Below are 22095 nucleotides of genomic sequence, written 5' to 3'. Positions count from 1 at the left end.
GCACAGAAGGAAGATTTAATACAGGGGCTTTCAAACAGGGGTCCGGGCCACAAATGAGAGCTATGGTGCCCACAGAAAAACGTCTCCCCTCGAGAAAAAATATTTTAGAAAATGTAGGCCTATTTTATAAGGCTGTCAGGTTAATAAAGGCCTCCGGAAGCGAAGCGATGCATTTGTAACGTGTAAAATATTAAGCATGTTCTTACACAGAGTAAAATTCTAGCTTCCGGCCAAACGCAGTCTACTGAAGGCTGATTTATACTTCTGCGCAACTTACGTAAATTATTCCGTCAGAAGTAGCGTAGTGCATCATGGTGTAGCGTAAATGTCAGCAGTATATCACATTACTCGCTTTAGTCTAAGTGGAATCTGTATGTTCGTTTGGCCGGTTAGTTATTGCTAGTTATTTTACTTTATACATTTTTAAATATGGATATTTTTCTTACACAAACTCATCGCTTCAGAAGGTCTTTATTACCTCCCCCCCAACCGGAGCCGTGTGGAGCACTTTTATGATGGATAGATGCACTTTTATGGATTTCAAAACAGAAATGGCCATTCACTGCCATTATAAAGCTTGGAAGAGCCAAGGCATTTTTTTATTTAACTCCGATTGTATTCGTCTGAAAAAAGAATGTCATACACAACACAGGATGACTTGAGGGTGAGTAAATCATGGGCTTATTTTCATTTTTGTGTGAACTATCCCTTTAAAATCATTGTTTCTTGTTCTGCAAATCCTTTATATTTTTAAGGAGGGTCTGCTGACTGATACAACTGCTCCATAACTGCTCAAAGAAGCATAAACATTAGGTTTCAACAGTAAAAGCAACAGACGTGAAGATTTCAGATGTCAGCCTGGGTTAGAGTATCCATGACGTTGTGATATCAAGCACATGCTTCTAATAACATAAGGCTCATGTCAGTGAAACAAAATGAAGCTCACGGCTATAGAGAAATTGATACATTTCACTTTTAGACATGACGTGAACGAAATGGTTTTTCTCTCCCACAGCAAAGTGTTGTGTTTCTGCCGTCTCTTTCACTAGCCCAGGGTCCTGTGTTTTTATTTGGTAATAGTGAGCACATGGCAAAGTGTGCGTCAGGGCCAAAAAACCATGCTCTCGATTATCATGATTGCTGTGGAGTATTCATGCAGGATTTTCCCGTTTTAGCACAAGGCTTTCTTTCAGTTTCATGGAAAGTCTGAATTGCTGGTCAAGAGGCCAGGGTTTGAGAGAGGCACACTAGGATATTTTTGGTTTAGTGGAAGAATGGCAAGAGAGGCTGTGAAAATATCAAAAGCCAGTGCATGTTTCAGTGGATTTGGAAAGAAAAAAGCAACTTTAACGTTGTAGTCCGTGTCTTAACTAATTTAACAGTACTGTGAGATTAACTAAAGTACCGTATGTTAATCTAAATCTTGCAGTTCAAAATCAGAATGTTATACATTCATTGTGAGCAGTCTGACCAACATGCATAACAAAAACCCTAAGAGTAAAATGAAACATCCCTGTAAGTATTTTAAATCAGTTGTGTCATGAGAATAGAAATGTACACAACCATTCAAAAGTTTGGGGTTAGGCAGAATTTTTTAAGCTTTTTAAGGAATTAATGCTTTTATTCAACAAATATGATCAAATATAAAATGATCAAAAGTGACAGTAAGGACTTTTCTAACGTTACAAAAGACATTGATAATAATAATAATGAATGTTTCTTGAGTAGCAAATCAGTTAATAACAATGATTTCTGAAGGATCATGTGACACTGAAGACTGGAGTAAGGATGCTGAAAATTCAGCTTTGACATCACAGGAATAAATAAAATACATTTAAATACAAAACAGTTCATTTAAATTTTAACAATAAACAAAAGATATTTTTCAAAAACATTTAAAAATCTTGTCAACCCAAAACTTTTGAACAGTAGTGTAAAATGCCCTATATTTCATATTTTAAACCATCAAGAGTCAAATACTTCATATCTGATAAAATATGACCCATTTGTCTAGTGTGCAATGAGAGTCAGTCAGTTTCCGTATCGTAAATTATAAGCAATTTCTAGCAGTAACCAAACTGCAAATACTACAAACTCCAAAATACTAAGGAATCCCTCATTACACGGAGAACATATAAAAAATTATTACTATTATTAATTACAAATTGTTCAAAGTCACCATTCACTGACAATTAAATTCATTTTATTGTTAAATATAGTTGTTCCTACAAAGCAGTATCAGATTAGAATTAAACTGTAAAAATACTGCCACCTAGTGTAACATTGCAAGACAAAGTCAATGAAAAGGTGGAATATTGAAATAATAATAAATATTCAAGCCTATAAAATTATTATTTAAAACACATATGTGCACATAGAAGAAGCAACCAGCAAAAACATGATTTAAACAGCTGATTCGCAGACAGATCTATAGTGACTTACATATTAAAAAGTGATTTCCAACAGTAATTATACATGTTAATGTCACTTTACAGAGTACACCAAAATTAACAAAACAAATTTATAGTAGAACTATTATGGTAAAGATAAAAAAAAGAAATACACTACCAAAAATGATCATACTACATGATGATTCAAGAGAACAATTGATTCCTGGGCCGCACCACTGTTATCTCCTTCATATACATGTTCTTGTAAGAGGACAGGAGATCGCTTATTTTATAACCCTGAAAGAAACAAACAGCCAGAGAGGATATTACATATAAGCAGTGTGACACTTGCTGTAGTTGTGTGTGTGTGTGCTATATTTACCATTGAGGTCTCACAGAGCAGAGTGTTGCCCTGCACTAGATTGCCAATGGTCATGTGAAAATAGGTGCTTCCGCTAGACCAGGAAGTGATCTTACTGAATAGATGCATCATAAGCACTTCCTGCAGGCAAGCCAGCCAAAAGACTTTTCAACATCACACGCTACACAATGCTAAGGCGAGCTGTACATTATAGTTGTATTATGTATATACAGACAGATCGGTACCTTTGTCTTAGGGTTGATGAGGCTAACTCCTTGTTTGCTAATGGATATCATGATGACACCGGGGTAACTCTTCTCAGATGTTTGCTGGGAGCAAAAGTACAGTCAGTATCAAGAAAACAACCTCCTTCTTAGCAATCAGGTTTATTTTTAGTGTTGCTCTGGTTACCTTTACTTCGAAGAAAGCACATCCAAAGGTAGGCCACTGTGAGATGGTCTTCAGGAACTGGAGTTTGGCTTCATCTATAGTCATGCCTGCCTGCTTGTTGTATGCACTGATCATGTGCTGCAAACCAAAGTTTTCTATTTTAATATCTCAAAATGTCATTTATTCCTGTGATGTCAAACATGATCCTTCAGAAATCATTTTAATATAAAACCTCACTGATCCTAAACTTTTGAAAGGTAGTGTGTGTTTATGTACACTCCACTAAGGTTTGAAACAAAGTCAAAATGCACAGAGCCATATGTTTGAAATGTATTCAATAAATAAGAGGCGTGAGGATCACCTTTTTCCAGTCCTCAGGAGTCATGAGTCTCTGCTGATCAGCTGGCACTAGATCTTTCAGCATTTTAGGGATCATGACAAACTGTGACTTATCCGTGTCAATCTGAGTACGCAACAGCAGTCCTGCCAGACTGATCATGTCCTCCTTAGACACACTATGGTAACCCCGCAAATACTTCGGCAATTCCTAGGAAAATGAAAAGAAGACAGTTGGGCAAAGTTGCACTGCATAATAGAGTGCAGCAGGAAAGAGTCCCTTTTTTTTAAAGAATGTTGTTAACCAGACAGTTGACGACACCCTTTTTGTTTTCCCAATTTGGAAGTCAACGGGTGCCGTCAACTGTCTGATTATCAACATTCTTTAAAACATCTTTGTTCATGTTCAGCAGAAGAAAGAAACTCATACCGGTTTGGAACAACATGAGGATTAGATAATGACGACACAATCTTCATTTTTGGGTGAACTATCCCTTAAAGCTTCAAAATCCATAAATACAAAGGCAGATGAACAAAACGTGTATGAATCATAAACTTCTGCTAGTCACAGAGCTTATTTTCCAAACGGAAAAATCCTGCTAACATCTGGGTTGGCCTACAAAATAACCTCATCTCTGCAGCACTCTATTAAGTTATACAAACATTTACTACACTGTAAGGTAGGTTAAATTTATGTTGTTATTGAGTTCTGCAGTCAGTATCTGGCTTAACCAGATAAGGTATGATCAGATTGACAACATACCTGAGGAAAGTGGAACGTTAGGTCAGCGGTTAGATCTTTCCCCGGGATCACGTTAAACCAGAGCTTCCTCATGAAGAGCACCAGGTAAGGGACAATAGTTGGAACAGCTGAATTCAGGATCAATGTTTATCATAGTGAGAGTCTGATTATAACACACCTGAATATCTATTGGATTAATTACAGTATTTAGCATGTTAGCATATACAGCTCACCCTCCTTGATTTTCTTTCCTTTTTTGGCGACATCTGTGAGTTGCCTGAGGTTGTCAAAAAAGTACTCTTCAGAATCCATACTTACTACCTGAAAGTATCATATACAACACACAAAGATTAGCATGGACCTAAAACATCACCTTCAGAAAATAAAGAAATCATATCTGAAACCTTATTGGCTGTTTTCACAAACAGATTGTATCCATCCGATGAGGAGAGGTGGAGGTCTTTGGAAATGTTGCGAATTAAATCTCTGATCCTCGTGGTGGTGGTCACCTCAAATATCTGAAATTAAAAAAAAAAAAAAGTTTTTAAGGCAGAAGAAAATAAGAATGCGTAAAATAGTTCAAACGGAAATGTGACTCCTTACTTCAGATGTATCGTTGGGAAAATGAACTTTATGGAAGATCTGAGTGCTGTTATTCTGAATGGCATCCACTTCCACCTGGTGGGGAGGCAACTTCCTTCCCTCGATACTGTATGGGACAATAAAAAATGCATTATAGTTCAACATTCGCCCTTCGTGTTTACAATAATCAAAGTAGTAAAGTTGAACCTGAGCATAGCCTGCATCCTCTGCAAGCAGGTGGAGGCCAGTGGCTCTCTGGGTCTGGACTCCAGAAAACGTTGAGCATGCCTCAGTAACAACTGACTAGGAGGGAAGAGACCACAGCACAGCCACAACAGCTGCCAACCTCGCTCCACACTCAACCTGAGAGAAAAACAATACAGCAGATAAAACATTACACAGATAAAACAAATAAAGCGATATCATGTCTAGGTACTTAAAAGCAGTCGACAAACCCATGTTTGTTATTAGTCATCTGCCTCATTATTTGGCAGTAGATCTCATCTCTTAGCTCGACGTGCGCTGTTGCTGGCCCAAAGATCTGGTTTGTTAGATCTATGGGTGTCCGCACATGCTTGACTGGATAATCTCCCATATATTTAAGGATAGGTAGAGACCATGTTAAAGAAAACAGCGAGAATCATTCATTAAAATGTACTGAGGTCACATGCACTGAAGTCTTCTTCACTTATAATTCACACAATACATCATCCGTTATTGTAGATATGTAATATGTAAGTGGGAAGGATATCTGTGAAGGAGTCACAGGCGAGGTGGCAGAGCTCCGTGTTGCCCTGCAGGTTCCTGAGCAGAGGCTGTTTAAGAGGCTCTTTGCTGTTGGCCCACAGTTTCTCTTTGGTTACTCCCTTGCCACGACCACCTACATTTCCTGACTCCCTGTGAGCCATTGAAAAGAGGTACGTGATGAGGAGCTCAGACATGTTCTCAAAACTGGTAGCTGACAAGTTGCTGCTTTTGTGGAGCAGTTATCATTTATGTCAGTTGAGATGATTGCAAACTGTACAACTGTCACCTGAAATAATCGAAAGAGAACTCCTTGAGCGACATGTGGGCGATTCTCTCTGTGCCGAGCTCCTCCTTCTGCGGCAACACCGGCATCACTGACTTTCTCCGTGCTGGGGTCAAATTCAGCAAATTCTAGAGGATAGAAATGACTATTTACATTTCTGTTCTTGACTTACAAAACAGCATATTTTGTCACTCTAAGAAACGAACCTCGCTAATGGTTTTGTAAATAATTAGTAAATATTTTTAACGGTTGGAGGCCAAAACTGCTTTCTTTTATTTTTATTTACCATTTTATACTCTCTCTTCAACTCTTGGAATTTAACTGTCAGAATTAAAGAAACTGCCTTTCAAGATTGTAAACTGCCAGTTTTAAAGGTGCATTAATTCTTTAAAGAAATTGACTTTAAACATTTGAAACTGTCTTTAAACTGTCCACTTTTCACCATCAGGCGTCAAATACAGCGAGGAATAGCACAATGTTTGCTGGCCTTTCCATAATTTTTCTTTAGCTTTATTCTGGTATTTATTTCCAAGACACAACCTAAAAAAAAAATGAACACAATGATGGCCAGTGATGAGGAGGACAAATCAATGTGAAACAAGAGAAATCATGTTTACCAGTGTTTCTTCTGTAGGCCTAGTCAACATCGGTAGAATCTGAATAGAATCTAAGGAAACTGCTCCAGTTTGACTTGTCCTCTCATTCCTCGCTTTGATCCAGCCATCTTCAATGTTATATTCTCCATCCTTTATGATATACAGCACATCACCTCTTCTGAAGCTCAGGAATGTGGGATCCTCTGAAGGGAAGAAAAAATCAGAAAGATAAATATCCAAGCAATTTTGACAATTTTAATTGTTAGAAGACCCCATCACCACAAATGAACATAAGAGAGCTGCTTCAATAAGTGGAAACTTTGTCACATTGGATGGTTTTTAAGGACAAAAATATTTTTTTAAATACTTACAATTAAAAACTAAATTATAATAGCTTCAACCCAATTTTCAGTGTCTAATTATTTATTTACTAGTTATAGTTTTTTAAATCAATGTTATCAGAATTTTTACATGTGGTCTTAACTTCCCCTCTTTTCAAAATTTCTCCAAAAAGAGAAAAATGTTATTAGCATTATATGTCATAACCATCACACATTATTTGTAAGGATTTTAAATACGGTAGTCAAGTGCTCCTACAATTGAAGAATCACCCTCAAAAAGGAAAATTGCTGTTTGTCACAATGTAGTAACCAATGTAAAAGAAGCACCTTGTCTGCTAAGGTCCTGTATTGCCACGGCATACAGGGATCTCTTCTTAAGCCCTGAGATGAACATGTTGACCAGGTCCACAAATTCGTTTCCCTTCACAACCTTCAGCTCATACATCCCCTTTGGAGTTGTCAAACATACAATCTCACCAGACTTTTCATCGCTGTAGGAGAAAGGTTAAGGAGGGAAGAAATCAAGGAAACAGAAATAAGAAAGAACTAAAAGGGGTTCATCTCACAAACTAGACTGAGAATCTGCAGAAATAGTATTTGGAGGATAATGCTCCGGTGTAATTAAGGTGCTTCTCCATAGAGAGTTGTTTTTTACCTCATCATTTCGATTCTTGACACCTCGGGATAAGAGAGCTGCAGAAATGCGGCTTCTGACTCGTCCTGAAAGAAAACTCCTTTCCAGTTCACGACAGCTACAAACTGGTCTTGAGGCAGTGGGGGACCTGAATAAAATACAACAGTGAATTCCCAAATTCAATGCATTTAAGGGATAGTTCACCCAACAATAAAAGTTCTGTCATCTTTTACTCGCCCTGTATGACTTCCGTGGGACGCAAAATTAATTCTAGCTGATTCAAGATGCTCTTCTTAAATTTCAGGCTGCTCCTTATACAAATCTATAATATGGCTTCAGAAGACTTTTATTTAGCCTTTTTTATCTTTACACTCCTTGGTCCCCATCCACTTTCATAGAATAGAAAAGAGCAGCATGAACTTTCTTTAAAATCTCTCCTTTTGTGTTCCACAGAAGAAATAAAGTCATACAGGTTTGTAATAACATGAAGATAAGTAAAGACAACAAAATGTACATTTTTGGATTAGCTACTCCTAGAACTATGACCAACTAATTTTTTTTTACCTGAAACCACTGTAGCCTCATATAACTTGGAGAAATAGATTGGCCACCTCTGCCGTGCATATTGGACGATCTCTGCTTTTACTTCATGGACAGGTGTAGTAGAGTTTATGTAAGGTCCCTGAGAAATTACACTGGATTACTGCTTGTTTTATTCTCCAAATTAGCACTGCCACCAAATCAAATGATGTTGCAACCAAATCAAACTATTGTGAACAATGAAATTTATAATAATAACATATGAATATACCTCTGTGTGCGCAGAATAGACCAACTGCACTAGTTTGACCAAAGACTTGTTCTCAATTATAGTGATGTTCATGCACTCACGAACAATCTTCTGGGAAGTTTCCAAACTGCTTTCAGAGCCATGCTGAATATAGTAATATTTGGCTGCGAGCTGCACATAATCATCCTCCTAGACCAAGATTACAGTTCAACAACAGAGTATAAGTCACAAATCTCATTCATATTGAAACATATATGCTATGTGAACAGGTCAAGCACAGAGCCTGGACTGACCTTATCAGACAGATATTCTCCAAGTTTGAGTCCATGGATGATCTGCCTATAGATGAGATCTGTGCTGACTTGGTCAGATGAACAGTCATGCCACGGCGTGAAGATCTCTTTGCGGAAGTAGAGACGCCAAGGAGCTTGATGTTCCTCTCTCCCCTGCCTCTTTTCTTCCTGCTCACACATAGACACGGCGTCCAAGATGTGCTGACTGCCACTGCCTAGAGACCACATCTGCAGCAAGAAATGCATACGTGAAGACTTTGTTTCTATTGCTTATTAGTTACTATTACGAGAGAAGATTCATCTTGAAGCCGTTCAGATGTTACAAACCTTCTCATTCATTGCAGCATATAGGGAGAAGCCGTAACTGTCCTGCAGGTTTATTTTCTGGATGACTGCATTGCACGCCTCTTCAGAAGTGCTGGCTGAGTCCACATGGAGGCTGATGCTTCTGCTATCCATCAGACCCACAACCACTACAATGGGGTTCTTGGTCTCCACAGACTTGCAGTCACAGGAAAGAAGGGTTGGTCATGTTTAAGGTAAGGGGAGTATTCTTCATCATTTCAGACAGAGGGATTGCCTACCTGCAGTTCAACCCAGCATGGCGGCTCACTTCTCTCTCCATTGGCTAAAGTCCTTCGCAGTCGCTCCGCACAGGAGGAGGAGTATTCACTTGGCCCATGGCGTATAAAGCTCTCCAGGTACTATGTCCAAAAAGTTGTGGAACATAACATATAACATTACATAATATAACATAATATAATATAACATCAAATAAAATAACATAACAGCATAACATTAAAGAACAGAGAATACATAACGTAACATAACCTAACAACAACATAACATAAAACGTAACAACAACACGAAACCGCATGACAACATAACAAATATAACAACATAAAGCATAACATATAACATCAAATGACAACATACAGTAACAACATAAAACAAAACCCAACACAACAAAACATACAACATAACATATCAACAAACACAGCATGACATAACAAAATATAACAAAAAACGACAACAATTGATAACATCTAACACAAAATAAAATGACAATATAGTACAACTAAACAATATACTCTATATCAGCACAACATGACATAACATAAAACATCACATTAAACAACTTATAATAGCATAATAGACATTTAACAACATAACAAACCACATTTGTAACATGATTAAACTGTGTAACTGACCATGGTCCCAGAGAACCTATTTCTTCATAGTTGTGCTATGATATGATGCAGTAAAATATTCAGCACAAATTATTGCAAAATAAACCCCTTCAGGACAAAACATTACTCCTCTGCTTCATCTCAGTGTCCTGATCACCTTGTCAGTTTTATTTTGCAATAATGACTGGATAATTTCAGAACAGAAATCAAAATAGTATTTCATACCTTAGTGAGGCGGTCTGTAGGGAAAAAAATGCCCAGACAGATGGACAGAAGGATCCAGCCTCTCTTTACACTTTTGTTGTTCTTATTGTCCGTTAACTGCTTACAGATCTGACAGTAGATTTCATCTCTGAAAAAAATATAGAAAGTCATAAAGATTATGTAACCATTATCTCTCTGCATGAGGAATGCAGTATATCACACATGAAGAATGTAAATGACCATTGGCCCCATCACATTAACCTTATATCTTGTCGTACAATGGCATATCCCACAATAATGTGCAATTTTTCCAAGGATGTCATTGGACGATCAAAAGTTGGTCCCTCTCCAAACAGTACAACTTCTTCCTCTTGAACAGCCTCCATTTTAGGTCGTGGTTCTTCTTCTGGCTGCAAATGACATCAGAATGGTTAGTAAGAACCTGCTGTGATGCAGTTCATATGTTTTAGCTGCGGCTAATGTTCAGTGTTGTACTCAGAAGTGTATATAACCACACTTCACCTCTTCCTCAGGAATGGCTGAGGGCTTTCGTTTCCCTGTCCCCTTCTGCAGCTTCATTTTTTTCCTCAAAAATTTCTGCAATTACAAGACCAGCAAAATCACTAGTTACATAAAATATGGTTTTAATTTGTCCTTTTTTTAAATGGAAATATTCTTTTTTTTTTTCTCTGGATCTATTCACATTCATATCTTTATACTGTTATTTCTATTATTTCCACCAGGTTGCTCACATCTGGCTGTATGTGTGGTTGTCACCTTCTATGTCACTGGCTGTGTAACACATCTGAAACATTATACGATTGGCTAGTCTATATTTGAAATATGTGTTCTAATGTATACTAATACCAAACCAGCACTAACCAGCATATCTATCATTATGCTGACAGGCTGGTCTTTCCAGCAGGTTAGGCAGTCAAGGTCTAGGCTAGGCTGTACATCTGGTAGGTGTTGAGATAAAGAAGAAAGGTGTATTATGGTGTCTCGGTTGTTTACCTGATCTAATCCAACAAGGTTACTGAGTCGCCGTGCTTGTCTCTGACCGAGGTTCCTCTGAATGGGGTCGGCCATAGCAGAAACGCGTTCTTGCTTCGGCTCTGGAAGATCTCCCATAAATCTTAGTATGATCCACCATACTGTCAAACTGGCCTGGAGGAGATAGGAAAAAAGCGGAGAGAAGAAATAAGACAAGCCAATACAAGACACAGTCACAGATGACTATCAAGCTTCTCTTTAAATGGGGACATGATGCTAATGAGAACAACACTTGCCAGGGTATCCCCTTCATCCTCATGGTAGAGAAGGGGTTTCCGCAGTCTCTGTTGGATATGTGAGTGGGTAGAAGATCCTTGGAAGTGTAGAGATGTAAATTTAGAGAAAGCGAACTCATCATCCTCAGCTTCATTCTCCTCCTCCTCCTCCTCTTTATCCTCCACTTTATCCTCTATTTCGTCTTCGCTGCTGTCTGGTAATGACACAACCTTCCTCTCCATTACAGGGCTCTCTACTAGTTCAACCTCTTCTAACTTCACCGGCTCTGCCTCAAGATCCTAGAACATTAGGAACATATAGACAAAGTTAGTATTAACCTAGAAATAGCATTATTTTGCATTCCTAAATCTCACACTGTACAGTATACAGTATTATCACGGATAGCATGTGTAGTATGCATTCATTGATTGTGTATTGACAATAAAAGGTGACAGGCTTTTTGTATTTTGATCAGGAAGTGTTTGTTCCTGTTAAATAGGTGTCCTTCTTCTGCTGTCAAGATGACTCTAACCTCAAAACCCTCAGGAGCTTGGCCCTCTTGTCCTCCTAATGTACTCATGAAGCCAAAGAGATTCTCCACCATTTCCTCATCGTCCTTATTCTGGGATTTGGCAGCTTCCTCGTTTTTTCTGAGCAGCTCCTCTAGGCGTTGCTGAAGCTCCAGTGCTGCCAGTTCCTGTGCCTCTTTTTCTTGCGCAGTCAAAAACGCCTGAGACAGGACAAGGGTATGAATAAAAGCATAAAAAAATGAAGTACACTACCGGTCAAAAGTTTGGAATAAATACAATTTTTTTTTCTTTTTGAAAGAAGTCTCTCATGCTCACCAAGGCTGCATTTATTTGATGAAACACAGTAAAATGAACACAGTAAAACAGAAATACTGTGAAATATTAGTACAATTTAAAATAACTGTATATGTCTGTATGGATACATTTATTCCTGTGATGGCAAAGCTAAAAATTACAGCATCATTAATCCAGTCTTTACAGGGTCATGCGATACTTCAGAAATCAATCTAATACGCTAATTTGGGGCTCAGTTACTATACATTATTATTGGTGCTCAATTATTAATAAAGGTTCTTATTATTATCAATGTTTAAAATAATTTTCACTGCTTAATATTTTTGTGGAACCAGGGATTTTGTACAGATACAGTACATTTGTTCAGGATTCTTTGATGAATAGAACATTTTGTATTTACTGTCACGTTTGATCAATTTAATCTTTTGATTAAATTCATGAAGGATCATGTGACACTTCTGGAGTAATGGCTGATAAAAAATCATTACAGAAATAAATTACATTTGACAATATATTCAAATAAAAAACAGTTATTTTTAATTGTAATAATATTTCACCAAAACTGCTTTAATTCAATCTTAATTATTCGAAACTTTTGACCGGTAGTGTATATAAAACAAAACACTGCAAACGTACTACAAAGAAGGTCCATTCCACTATAAACTCACATCTGATTTCATTCTCTTGAGGGTTTTCCTGGCCAGCAGTCCTCTGGTCTGCGCCTGCAGCAGTACCACTGCGTTTTTTTTACATTTCAGGTCTTTCCTGGCGAGGTAGCCACGGGTCTGTGTTTGTAGAGTAAGGGCTGCAGCCCGCCTGCGCTTATACTCCGCATGGAGCTGCCGACTGCGCACTTTCGCCTGCAGCCGAGCAAATCCCTGCTTGAGCTAACAGGGAAAACAGATACAATGTAATTCATGTTTCATTATGTCACTACACTCATTTGAACTGTATTCCATACAGACACGATGTGTTCCTGCACAGCTTACTTTGCAAAAGCCTCTCCTGTCTCTGTGGCCACGCCAGTTTTTCTGCAAAACCAGAGCTGCCCTCCTCTTCTTTACAAAAGCTCCTCTGTATGTGGATGAAGAATGACTTAGTTTAACAAAGCTGTACAACTGCATAAGAAACACTACGAAAGTGGGGAACGGACCTGTCCTTGTGGGCAAGCATCACTCTTTGGATGATGAGTGCCTTCCTATAAAGCTCCTGCTCTCTCTCCATTTCTAGGAAGGAATCATGATGATCCTGCAGCAGGAAGAAAAGAAACACATGATGCAAGACAATTCTTATGTGATTTATTTGTTATGTTATGCTCTTAATCTGTGATATGATTCTTCAGAAATCGTTTTAATATGGTTATTTTATGCATTATTACTATTATCAAGGTTGAAAACATTTGCGCTGCTTAATATTTTTGTGGAAACCCACGATACATTTCTTTGATGAATAAAAAGAACAGCATATTCTTAACATTATAAATGTCTTTACTTTCACTTTTGATTATTTTAATGTATCCTTTCTAAATAAAGATTGAATTAATAAATAAAAAAATCTTACGGATTCCATGGTTTATGATTTATATAATACTTAAAATGGCAACAATGTCTCTAGAAAGCTGATTTAATATTACAAGGATGTATACATATATTTATATAAACTTTTTATAATACACTAGAGAAATATTATGGCTGAGGTACCCTGAGAAAGATTTTGTTTTTGCCAATCTTCCAGTCCTCTTCGTCTTTGATCATAGCCCTGCATATGGCTGCACAGCAGTTGGAAGGAGGCTCCTGATAAACAAATAACAGACATTTTATTTATCAAATCATGCCAACCTGGAACATTCATCCTGTTTAAAGCTGAAGCGTGTAATTTAGTTTTAGTTTCTCCTGTCAGTTTAATATGTGTAGACAATTATAAGTAAACCATTCCTAGATTGATTCCCATAAAGTGTAAACATTGCTCAGTTTTGAGCATCTCCACTAGCAGGCATACATTAGCATTGGCTCAACTAATGGTGTGAAGATGGGGGTAGGACTACCTGAATTTCTGACCAATGACAGATGGGGGAGTGTTTAGGGAAACCAGTTTTAAACCGGTTATTTATATTTACGTTTTGCTTATACTTGGATGCTAGTGGTGCAGAAATGACACACTTTGCATTAACATCATACACACATTATTCCTAGCAACCAATAACAGCCATAACCCTAAACCTATATTTAAATCAGAAGGCAATGATTGGATAGGAATAAAGCTTCAGCTATGGATGTTAACACATTAACCCTACTTAGACACAAATTTCATCTACTTTTGACAATCACTTTATATGAAATAATTCATATATTTATCTGTAAATAATCATATTGTCTCATACAGTGTTGGGGTCACAATCTACAGACTTCAGGAGTGCACGATAGCGATGCAGGAAGTCTTTAAAGGTGTGCCGGATGGGATATCCCGACTTGCGTATACTAATGGTCTCCATCATTCCAGAGTAGCGAAGTTGCTGCATGCAGAGCTCTCTGTCAAAAACCTGACAAGGAAAACAAAAGAAAAACATGATTTGAAAAGGGTTCTGATGGCTACACAATACAAAACATGCAACTTATGGGACGTGAATTGATACCATAGGCCTCTTTTTGTCATTTGGTTTGAAGCAGCGTATGAAGAATGGCTGACAGAGAGACAGGGCCTTCATCAGAGCGTCCAGAGACTGGCGGAACTGGCCACTCAGAGTAGAAATCTGCCGCCTCGAATCATTTACTTGCTGTGTGAAACAAAAGAGATGATTTATTAAAAAGCTGTTGTCAATGTCAAGTCATCACTGTCAATCTGTTTTGTCCCATACACGTAATGAGTTGTTCGGCGTCATGATGATTTTGTTGATTTTGTTGGCGTTCTTGACTGAGTTTGTATTCATCTCCTTCTCAAAGATCTGCTTGAGCAACTTGTTGGAAGATTTCCGAACCAGCTCCATGATGTCCATGCTCAGGGCATCTCTGTTCTTTTCCAAAAAACCTGACAAAATACAGATCTTTCAGACTAGAAACAATTTGCTTTTAAAGTAACTACTGGGAAATGTTTTCAAGTTATAAATTGTACCTTCACAGTCATAATAAACCAGCCCAGCAAAGTGCTGAACCCCAAAATGCATGCCATGTTTGCTCTTGGGTGAGATGTACAGTTTGTTCCCATTGTGTTCTTGGTTCATTTTGTTTAACATTGTGGCATCTGTTCCCTGCATTGAAAACAGGACAACGTGGAGTGAGCACAGGCAACATATCTATAAGCATATAAACCAGACCATGTAGCTTATGAAGCTGACCTTAGGGAAGTGGCTCTCCTCATCGATCAGAGCCAGTATGTTGAGAGGTTTAATGGCCAGCAGGTCCAGGGTTTTCTGGTTGTCACTGAAAGCAATGCGCTTCCATACGATGCCTTCTTTACTATATTCATCTTGCTCCAGCTTAAAGATGTGACTCACAAAGAACTGCTGCAGGTGCTCGTTGGCATAATTAATGCACAGCTGCTCAAAACTAAACAGTGGGCAAAAGCACAGAGAAAGTATATTTAGAGCAAATTTGACAACTATAGGCAAACACATACTTGAATGTAAAAATCCATCCATCCATCCATCCATCCATCCATCCATCCATCCATCCATCCATCCATCCATCCATCCATCCATCCATCCATCCATCCATCCATCCATCCATCCATCCATCCATCCATCCATCCATCCATCCATCCAACCAACCAACCAACCAACCAACCATCCATCTATTCAATGAAATACAAGTACTTTAAACCCCTGCTGAGCAACCATGTTCATTTATCATTATATTTTGAAGTTTAAACTAATTACTAGTTTAGTCAACAGACACTTACCTGTTCTGAGGAAAATTCTCAAAGCCAAAAATGTCAAGCAGGCCAATGTATTGGCGCGTGTAAGAGGACTCATCAGTCTGTGGTTTGCTAATGGCGCTGTTTATTTTTGTGAACATCCAAACAAACAGCCGTCCGTACAGTGCCTGTCAGGGAGTATAATACAAACATTAACTGACATGTGCAACAACAATGAGCATTAAGGAAGCCTCGATGTCTGTTAGTTAGTTTTTTGTGTGTGTGAAAAATATTCATTTTATTCAGCAGAGACAATTGTTCAAAAGTGACTTTTACATTGCTACAAAACAAATTTATTTCAAATTTCTGCCCTTTTGAGCTTTCTATTCATCAAAAAAATTCACAGTGGTTTACACAAAACCGTTACTAAAATATTATATTTAGCATTGATAATAACAAGAAATATTTCTTGAGCACCAAAGGATTTGGTGACACTGAATACTGGAGTAATGGCTGCTGAAAATTCAGCTTTGCCATCGAAGGAATAAATTCCAATTATTTTTAAATTGTAATAATATTTCACAATATTACTGTTTTACTGTGTGATTAATCCAATAGATACAGCCTTGGTGAGCAAAGTGTGAACAGTATGTTGTACGGTACCTAATCCTGTATCTATGTTAAATCCCCCAAATGGGCTTTTGGATAAAAGCATGTGTGTACCTTGGCAAAAGCATCTCTGGTGTCTGTGGCCTGCTCTGAGCTGAGGGCTTTAGTGACTACCTCTCTATTTGTCATGAAGGAGCGATGGGTGAGACTCTTTTCAAGAATTTCATCATCTACCTGCAAATTGACAGAAGGGCTGTCATCAAAAACATTCAGCAGCCGAATGTTTGATTTCATAAAAGATAGTAAGCTTGAAAATAATTTGAAGCTAAAGTGCTAAATCAGCATTAGCTCTGAAGAAGCATTTGTACCTCCAACAACTTGGCAGTGACAGATAAATGATTCGATGACAGAACATCACAGCTGTCCATGTTGTTCATTATAGTGCCTGAAAAAAGATAATGAGCCAACTTAAATTTAAATGGTATAATAAGCTACAATAACTTTTGTTAATGTGAAGATAGTTTGCATATTATTACTGTAACAGAAAGGTTATAGACACTAACTCTTAAAGTTGACATTGCCCATATGGAGAATGGCAGCGAGTAATTTGAAGATTTCCCAGCAGTCCCTGTCTGAGAAAGTGAGGATCTTTAGAGCAGCACGAATCCTTCCAAACTCATCAGCATCGTCACGACCATCGCATGTCAAACAATCACCCTAGACAACCATCAGAAGACTCAGATATTGTACTTTATGCCACAGTCAATGCTTATTTATCTCAAAACCTGATATAGGAATCTGAATTAAATAGCAGGAGAGAATCTAACACTGTATGGATGTAACACCATTAATGAATGATGTGATAGTTATTATTTCATTGTATCTGACTCAATTCATTTATATTCACTGCAAAAATCCAAAACTTTGTTACATATTTACTGAGTACATGAGCAAAGTGTTGCAGTTATCCTCTCTACTAAACATGAATTGAAGTGCTCACCTCAGTCAGGTACTTGAACTGTGATGCATTACCAAGGGAGAGAATCTTCTTCTGCTCGCTTTGCATCCCAGATAACATACAATAGAAAATGTGGTAGTTCCTTTCCTGTGGTGCCTTAAAAAAATACATGTAATTTCTAGGTTTTAATCATTCAAATGCAAGACTACAGTATTTATGAAATAATAAACATAATTTTCATGAGCAATTTCAGGCTGTTTGAATCTATTGACGCTCATAAAAGCACACAGCCAATCAAAGGCTCTAGATGCTTTTTCTTTCTCACGTAGGGTGCACCTTGGTCTCACCTGATGACAGACGCGAGACTTCTCCAACAGGTACTGCTCCATGTGAGCTCCCTCTATAACACCCTGTTTATTAAAGAAGATCTCCACATACTTCCCAAATCTGCTGGAGTTATCATTGCGAATGGTTTTGGCATTCCCAAAAGCTGTAAGATATGAATAAGTGAGCCGGCATTCTACGGAAAGTATTGAAATAAAAAGCAGCATGTTCAGTGCTTACCCTCCAGGACAGGGTTGGCCTGTATGATCTGCTGCTCTATCCAGGAGTGCTGCCCGCTCACAGCAGCCAGGAACTGAAGAATCAGTTTAGTGCTTTCTGTCTTCCCTGCACCAGATTCTCCACTGACACACACAAACCAGAAGCGGTTATTATTCAAGAATTGCTTGCTGTGATTTTTAAGGCCCTATTGACAACAGTATCTGCTAAATGAATAAATATAAATGTGTTCAAATCCATTGAGACAGAAATGCAGTGTGATTAAACTGCTACTTTCACATTTGTTATTTATATTTATTATAGATTTTTATATGATGGTAAGAGAAAACAAACCATTAAAGCTAATAATTATATAATTAATAAGCTAACACATTGCAAAAACAATGGAACAGAACAGAATAGAATAGAACAGAATAGAATAGAACATATTAGAATAGAACAGAATAGAACAGAATAGAATAGAACATAATAGAATAGAACAGAACATATTAGAATAGAACAGAATAGAACAGAATAGAATAGAACATAATAGAATAGAACAGAACATATTAGAATAGAACAGAATAGAACAGAATAGAATAGAATAGAATAGAATAGAATAGAATAACAAAGCCATTCTACACCATTGAGTTAGATGGTTGTTTACATTCACTGTTTCTGGCATTAGTGCATAGAATAGAATAGAATAGAATAGAATATAGTATAGTATAGTATAGTATAGTATAGTATAGTATAGTGTAATGTAATGTAATGTAATGTAATGTAATGTAATATAATATAATATAATATAATATAATAGAAAATAATAGAATAGATTAGAAAAGAAAATAGAATAATTAAAGCCATTCTACACCATTGGGTTTGATAGCTGTTTGCATTCACTATTTCTGGCATTAGTGCATAGAATAGAATTGAATAAAATAGAATACTTAAATCCACTCTACATCATTGGGTTTGATGGCTGTTTACATTTACTGTTTTTTTTTTTTTTTGCATTAGCGAATATAATATAATATTTACATTCACTGATTCTACTGCGTTAGCCCAAGCAGAACACTATTTTGTACATTGACCACAACACTCACACAATTTATGATGTGTGACTATATGTAACAACATTCCCTTACAAAAGCAGGATATAGCCATTTTAACCTTCTACATTCTTACATACTAACCATATAAAATGCCTACTTTCATAATACAGACATTAGATTCGATTTACAATGTTCAGAAGAAAATAACAAATATGTACCTGATAATGCAGCACTGGTTGCGTTTATTGCGGCACATGTTGAAGTAACAACTGTCAGCGAGGGCAAAGATGTGTGGTGGGAGCTCGCCCAGCTTACGCCCGTGATACTGGTGCACCTGATCCGCGGTGTAGATGGGCAGCGTCTGATAGGGATTCATTGCCACTAGCACAGAGCCAATATAGGTCTAAACAGCACACACAGACAAAACGAAATATATCACACAGCTTTTAAAAAGGCCGCGGGATCTGAACATCTGAAATTCTACATTTAATTAAAAAAATAAACAAAAAGTTTTAAGATTTACAACAATGACACCTCATGATGTAAAAATTAGTAATAAATATTTCAGATTCGAATCTATTTTCTAGGTCACTAAATCAAAATTCCCCCAAAAATTGTGACATTGATCACGTGACTTGTTCATGCTGCTCAAGTGCTGCTGTAATTCCAGCAAAAGAGAGACAAACCAAAACCATGAAATTATTTTTTACTTATATTGTTATGCCCATAATTTAACTTGTAATGAACTGTACACAAATGTACAGTAAAAACTGGTAGCTGTGGTTACCAGAACTTCAACGTAAAAAGTAAAAAAACAACATCTGACACTTTACAGATGTAACTTAAATTTACAGAATTTTTTTTATATTTTATCAACAGAAATAATGTTAATACCAAATTGCTAAAAATCCGTTTATATAACATACTAAAAACCACCTTAAAACACAGGAGGTAAAGAAAGAAAAAATTAATCACAAGGAAGCTTTTCCACAAGCTGAGGTAAATACTAATATATATGTGCACATACAAAGTATCATACGCATACATACAAAATACCATCATGGTAATACGCAGATGCAATAAACATTACTTTAAAGACATTAGATGTGTAGATCCTTATGTACTTAACACATACAAAAAATCTAAGAGCAAACAGCTATTTCAATCATAAACTATCAAATGTGAGCTGTCACACAGGGACTTCTGGGAATGTCAACTTACGTTATTTACATTAAATTATCAGATGACTTGTTCATTTTCACTTCTAAAAACTGTACACTGAACAGTATTTTACTGTAGAATTACACATAACATCCCAATAGCTCTAGTACAGATTTTCAACGCATAAAGTAGGGGAAATTCCTCTTAACCAATTAGAAGGTTTTTACCACAGCATTGTGTTTACAGTTAAAATTCAGATCAAATACTAAACTCAAATAGCCTACTAATTCGGAAATACACTATATTTCATTTGCTGATTACAGAGGCTAATCAGTTCATTTTTGTTATGCCATAAACATACTCACATATATAAAACCCTGTCTGTGGCGCACCAGCAGATTTCTGAGTAAAGCAGCTTCACTGAGGTCGCCCAGTCTGATCATGTCATCCACACCCTCCACTGAGGTGGGGTGCATAGGCTTAAGACTGGCCTTCTCCCCCTCCGGGATGAGGCGCTCCTGAGAAAACCATCACAATACATGAGATTCATCCGATCAGACAAGTGTAGAATAATTACAACACTAAAGAATGTGTTGTGATATAATATCATTAGCATACAGGGGAGAGCGGGGCAAGCTGTCACATTTTTACTCCAGTGAATATTTTCAGGGTATATTTATTTAATTAATTTTCTGTATAGACACTTATTTCTCAGTCTTGACCAAAAAATAAAATTATTCCAGGAAAAACCTTTTGAAACCACACAAGAGTGGTGCATATTGGGGCTGTCACAACGGAAATAGGTTTTTAGTTCAGTTAAATAAAAGAATGTAATGATTCATATTTATCGTTATTTATTTAATCTATTCAGCACATTTTCCTTCACAATTAGAAAAATGTCAAAATAGTAAAATGACCAGACTACAAAACAAGAGTTTTAAGTCTACAAGTTACTGAATATGCAAAGTTCAATCAACAAATATGTCCACTTCTCAAGATTCTCTCAATTCTACAGTGCCAAACAAATATTTTACAGCTGAGATTTAATAATCTTCACTGACTAATTGAAAAATGTAGGCTATAATATTTAAAACATCAGTGACAATTTGATCCACAAGGCATTTATGAGAAATACCCTTGTCTTGGAAACAAAGAGCAGAATTTTTTTTTTAGTTTGGAGGAAAAATACCCAACTACTCAATTTAAGAGGGTCGTGAACTGAGTATTTGAAACCAGCATTACATCCACACTGATAAAGCCTCTGTGACAACTAGCCCGGTCTCTCCTTCCGTCATCATTTTTACCTTCCCTTCATCATCAACCAGGCAATACTGTCCACTGTCTGAGATCTTCACACATCCTCCAATAGGGACCCCAATACTGGAGTCAATCCAGACGTAGTCCCCCTAGATTCAGATTCACATTTTAAAACCAAACACTACCCACAACCAACTAAAAGCCTTGAAAATGTCATTCAATAAAATTGCTCACAAGAAAAACAAATGCATTACTTCTGTTAAAAAAAACAAAACATCACTGTGACAAATAAAACGAGAAACAGATGAATTAATTTAAGAGTCATAAAATGAATTACCTTTTTTAACATCACCATTAGAACAATCCTCTTTGTACCAAAGACATCTAATTAAAATGAAAAACTGAAAAAAGGCACTTAAATAAATATATTAACCGGTTGGAGATGTAACCCTCATCAAAGCGTATACGGCTAAAAACTATTTTTCTTAACTGGGGACGACAATCCCTTGCTGACTAGTTCCAAGAAGGAATTCAAAATCATACGCGTCTAATAATAATTTTCCCGTCCGCTTGTGTGACCGCAACAAGGAAGTGTCCCTAGTCTTCATCTCTTTATGGCCCCTAGACTTTGCTCCATCGTGTGCTGATTTTCCCCATCACGAAGTGAGGGCTGTGAAGAGACGTCATCACCAGT

General features: G+C 37.2%; 1 protein-coding gene across 1 annotated transcript; it reads right to left on the bottom strand.

The window, feature by feature from the left end:
* Positions 1-1676: 1676 nt before the first annotated feature.
* myo7bb (myosin VIIBb) lies at positions 1677-21822 on the bottom strand. The gene is made up of 47 exons (XM_079613175.1): positions 21739-21822; positions 21449-21550; positions 20510-20662; positions 19202-19386; positions 17953-18074; positions 17736-17878; positions 17431-17544; positions 16994-17147; positions 16799-16875; positions 16545-16664; positions 15867-16009; positions 15304-15514; positions 15081-15216; positions 14827-14996; positions 14605-14745; positions 14353-14511; positions 13673-13765; positions 13126-13220; positions 12962-13046; positions 12641-12859; positions 11681-11878; positions 11169-11447; positions 10894-11046; positions 10402-10476; positions 10141-10289; positions 9901-10027; positions 9070-9189; positions 8813-8986; positions 8486-8713; positions 8214-8381; positions 7967-8084; positions 7424-7550; positions 7096-7259; positions 6449-6630; positions 5835-5959; positions 5553-5698; positions 5257-5410; positions 5009-5164; positions 4823-4928; positions 4624-4737; positions 4453-4540; positions 4241-4347; positions 3503-3688; positions 3163-3279; positions 2997-3080; positions 2773-2892; positions 1677-2687 (listed from the first exon to the last, which is right to left on the bottom strand). Exons 1-47 carry the CDS (start codon positions 21754-21756, stop codon positions 2595-2597), a joined length of 6498 nt encoding a protein of 2165 aa, XP_079469301.1. The 5' UTR covers positions 21757-21822; the 3' UTR covers positions 1677-2594.
* Between the last annotated feature and the right edge of the window lie 273 nt (positions 21823-22095).

Source organism: Phoxinus phoxinus (assembly GCF_949152265.1).
Source record: "Phoxinus phoxinus genome assembly, chromosome: 5".
NCBI lineage: Eukaryota > Metazoa > Chordata > Actinopteri > Cypriniformes > Leuciscidae > Phoxinus > Phoxinus phoxinus.
The sequence above is the reverse complement of the archived record's forward strand: the minus strand, read 5'-3'. Positions and strand labels throughout refer to the sequence as shown.

What these genes read in the sequence shown, in the direction of transcription:
- myo7bb (XM_079613175.1), bottom strand. An exon ending in TGGTTGATGATGAAGGGAAG is followed by an intron (nt 20,663 to 21,448) that starts GTAAAAATGATG and finishes TGGTTTTCTCAG; the next exon opens with GAGCGCCTCATCCCGGAGGG. An exon ending in TAGATTGTGACCCCAACACT is followed by an intron (nt 13,766 to 14,352) that starts GTATGAGACAAT and finishes TTTGTTTATCAG; the next exon opens with GAGCCTCCTTCCAACTGCTG.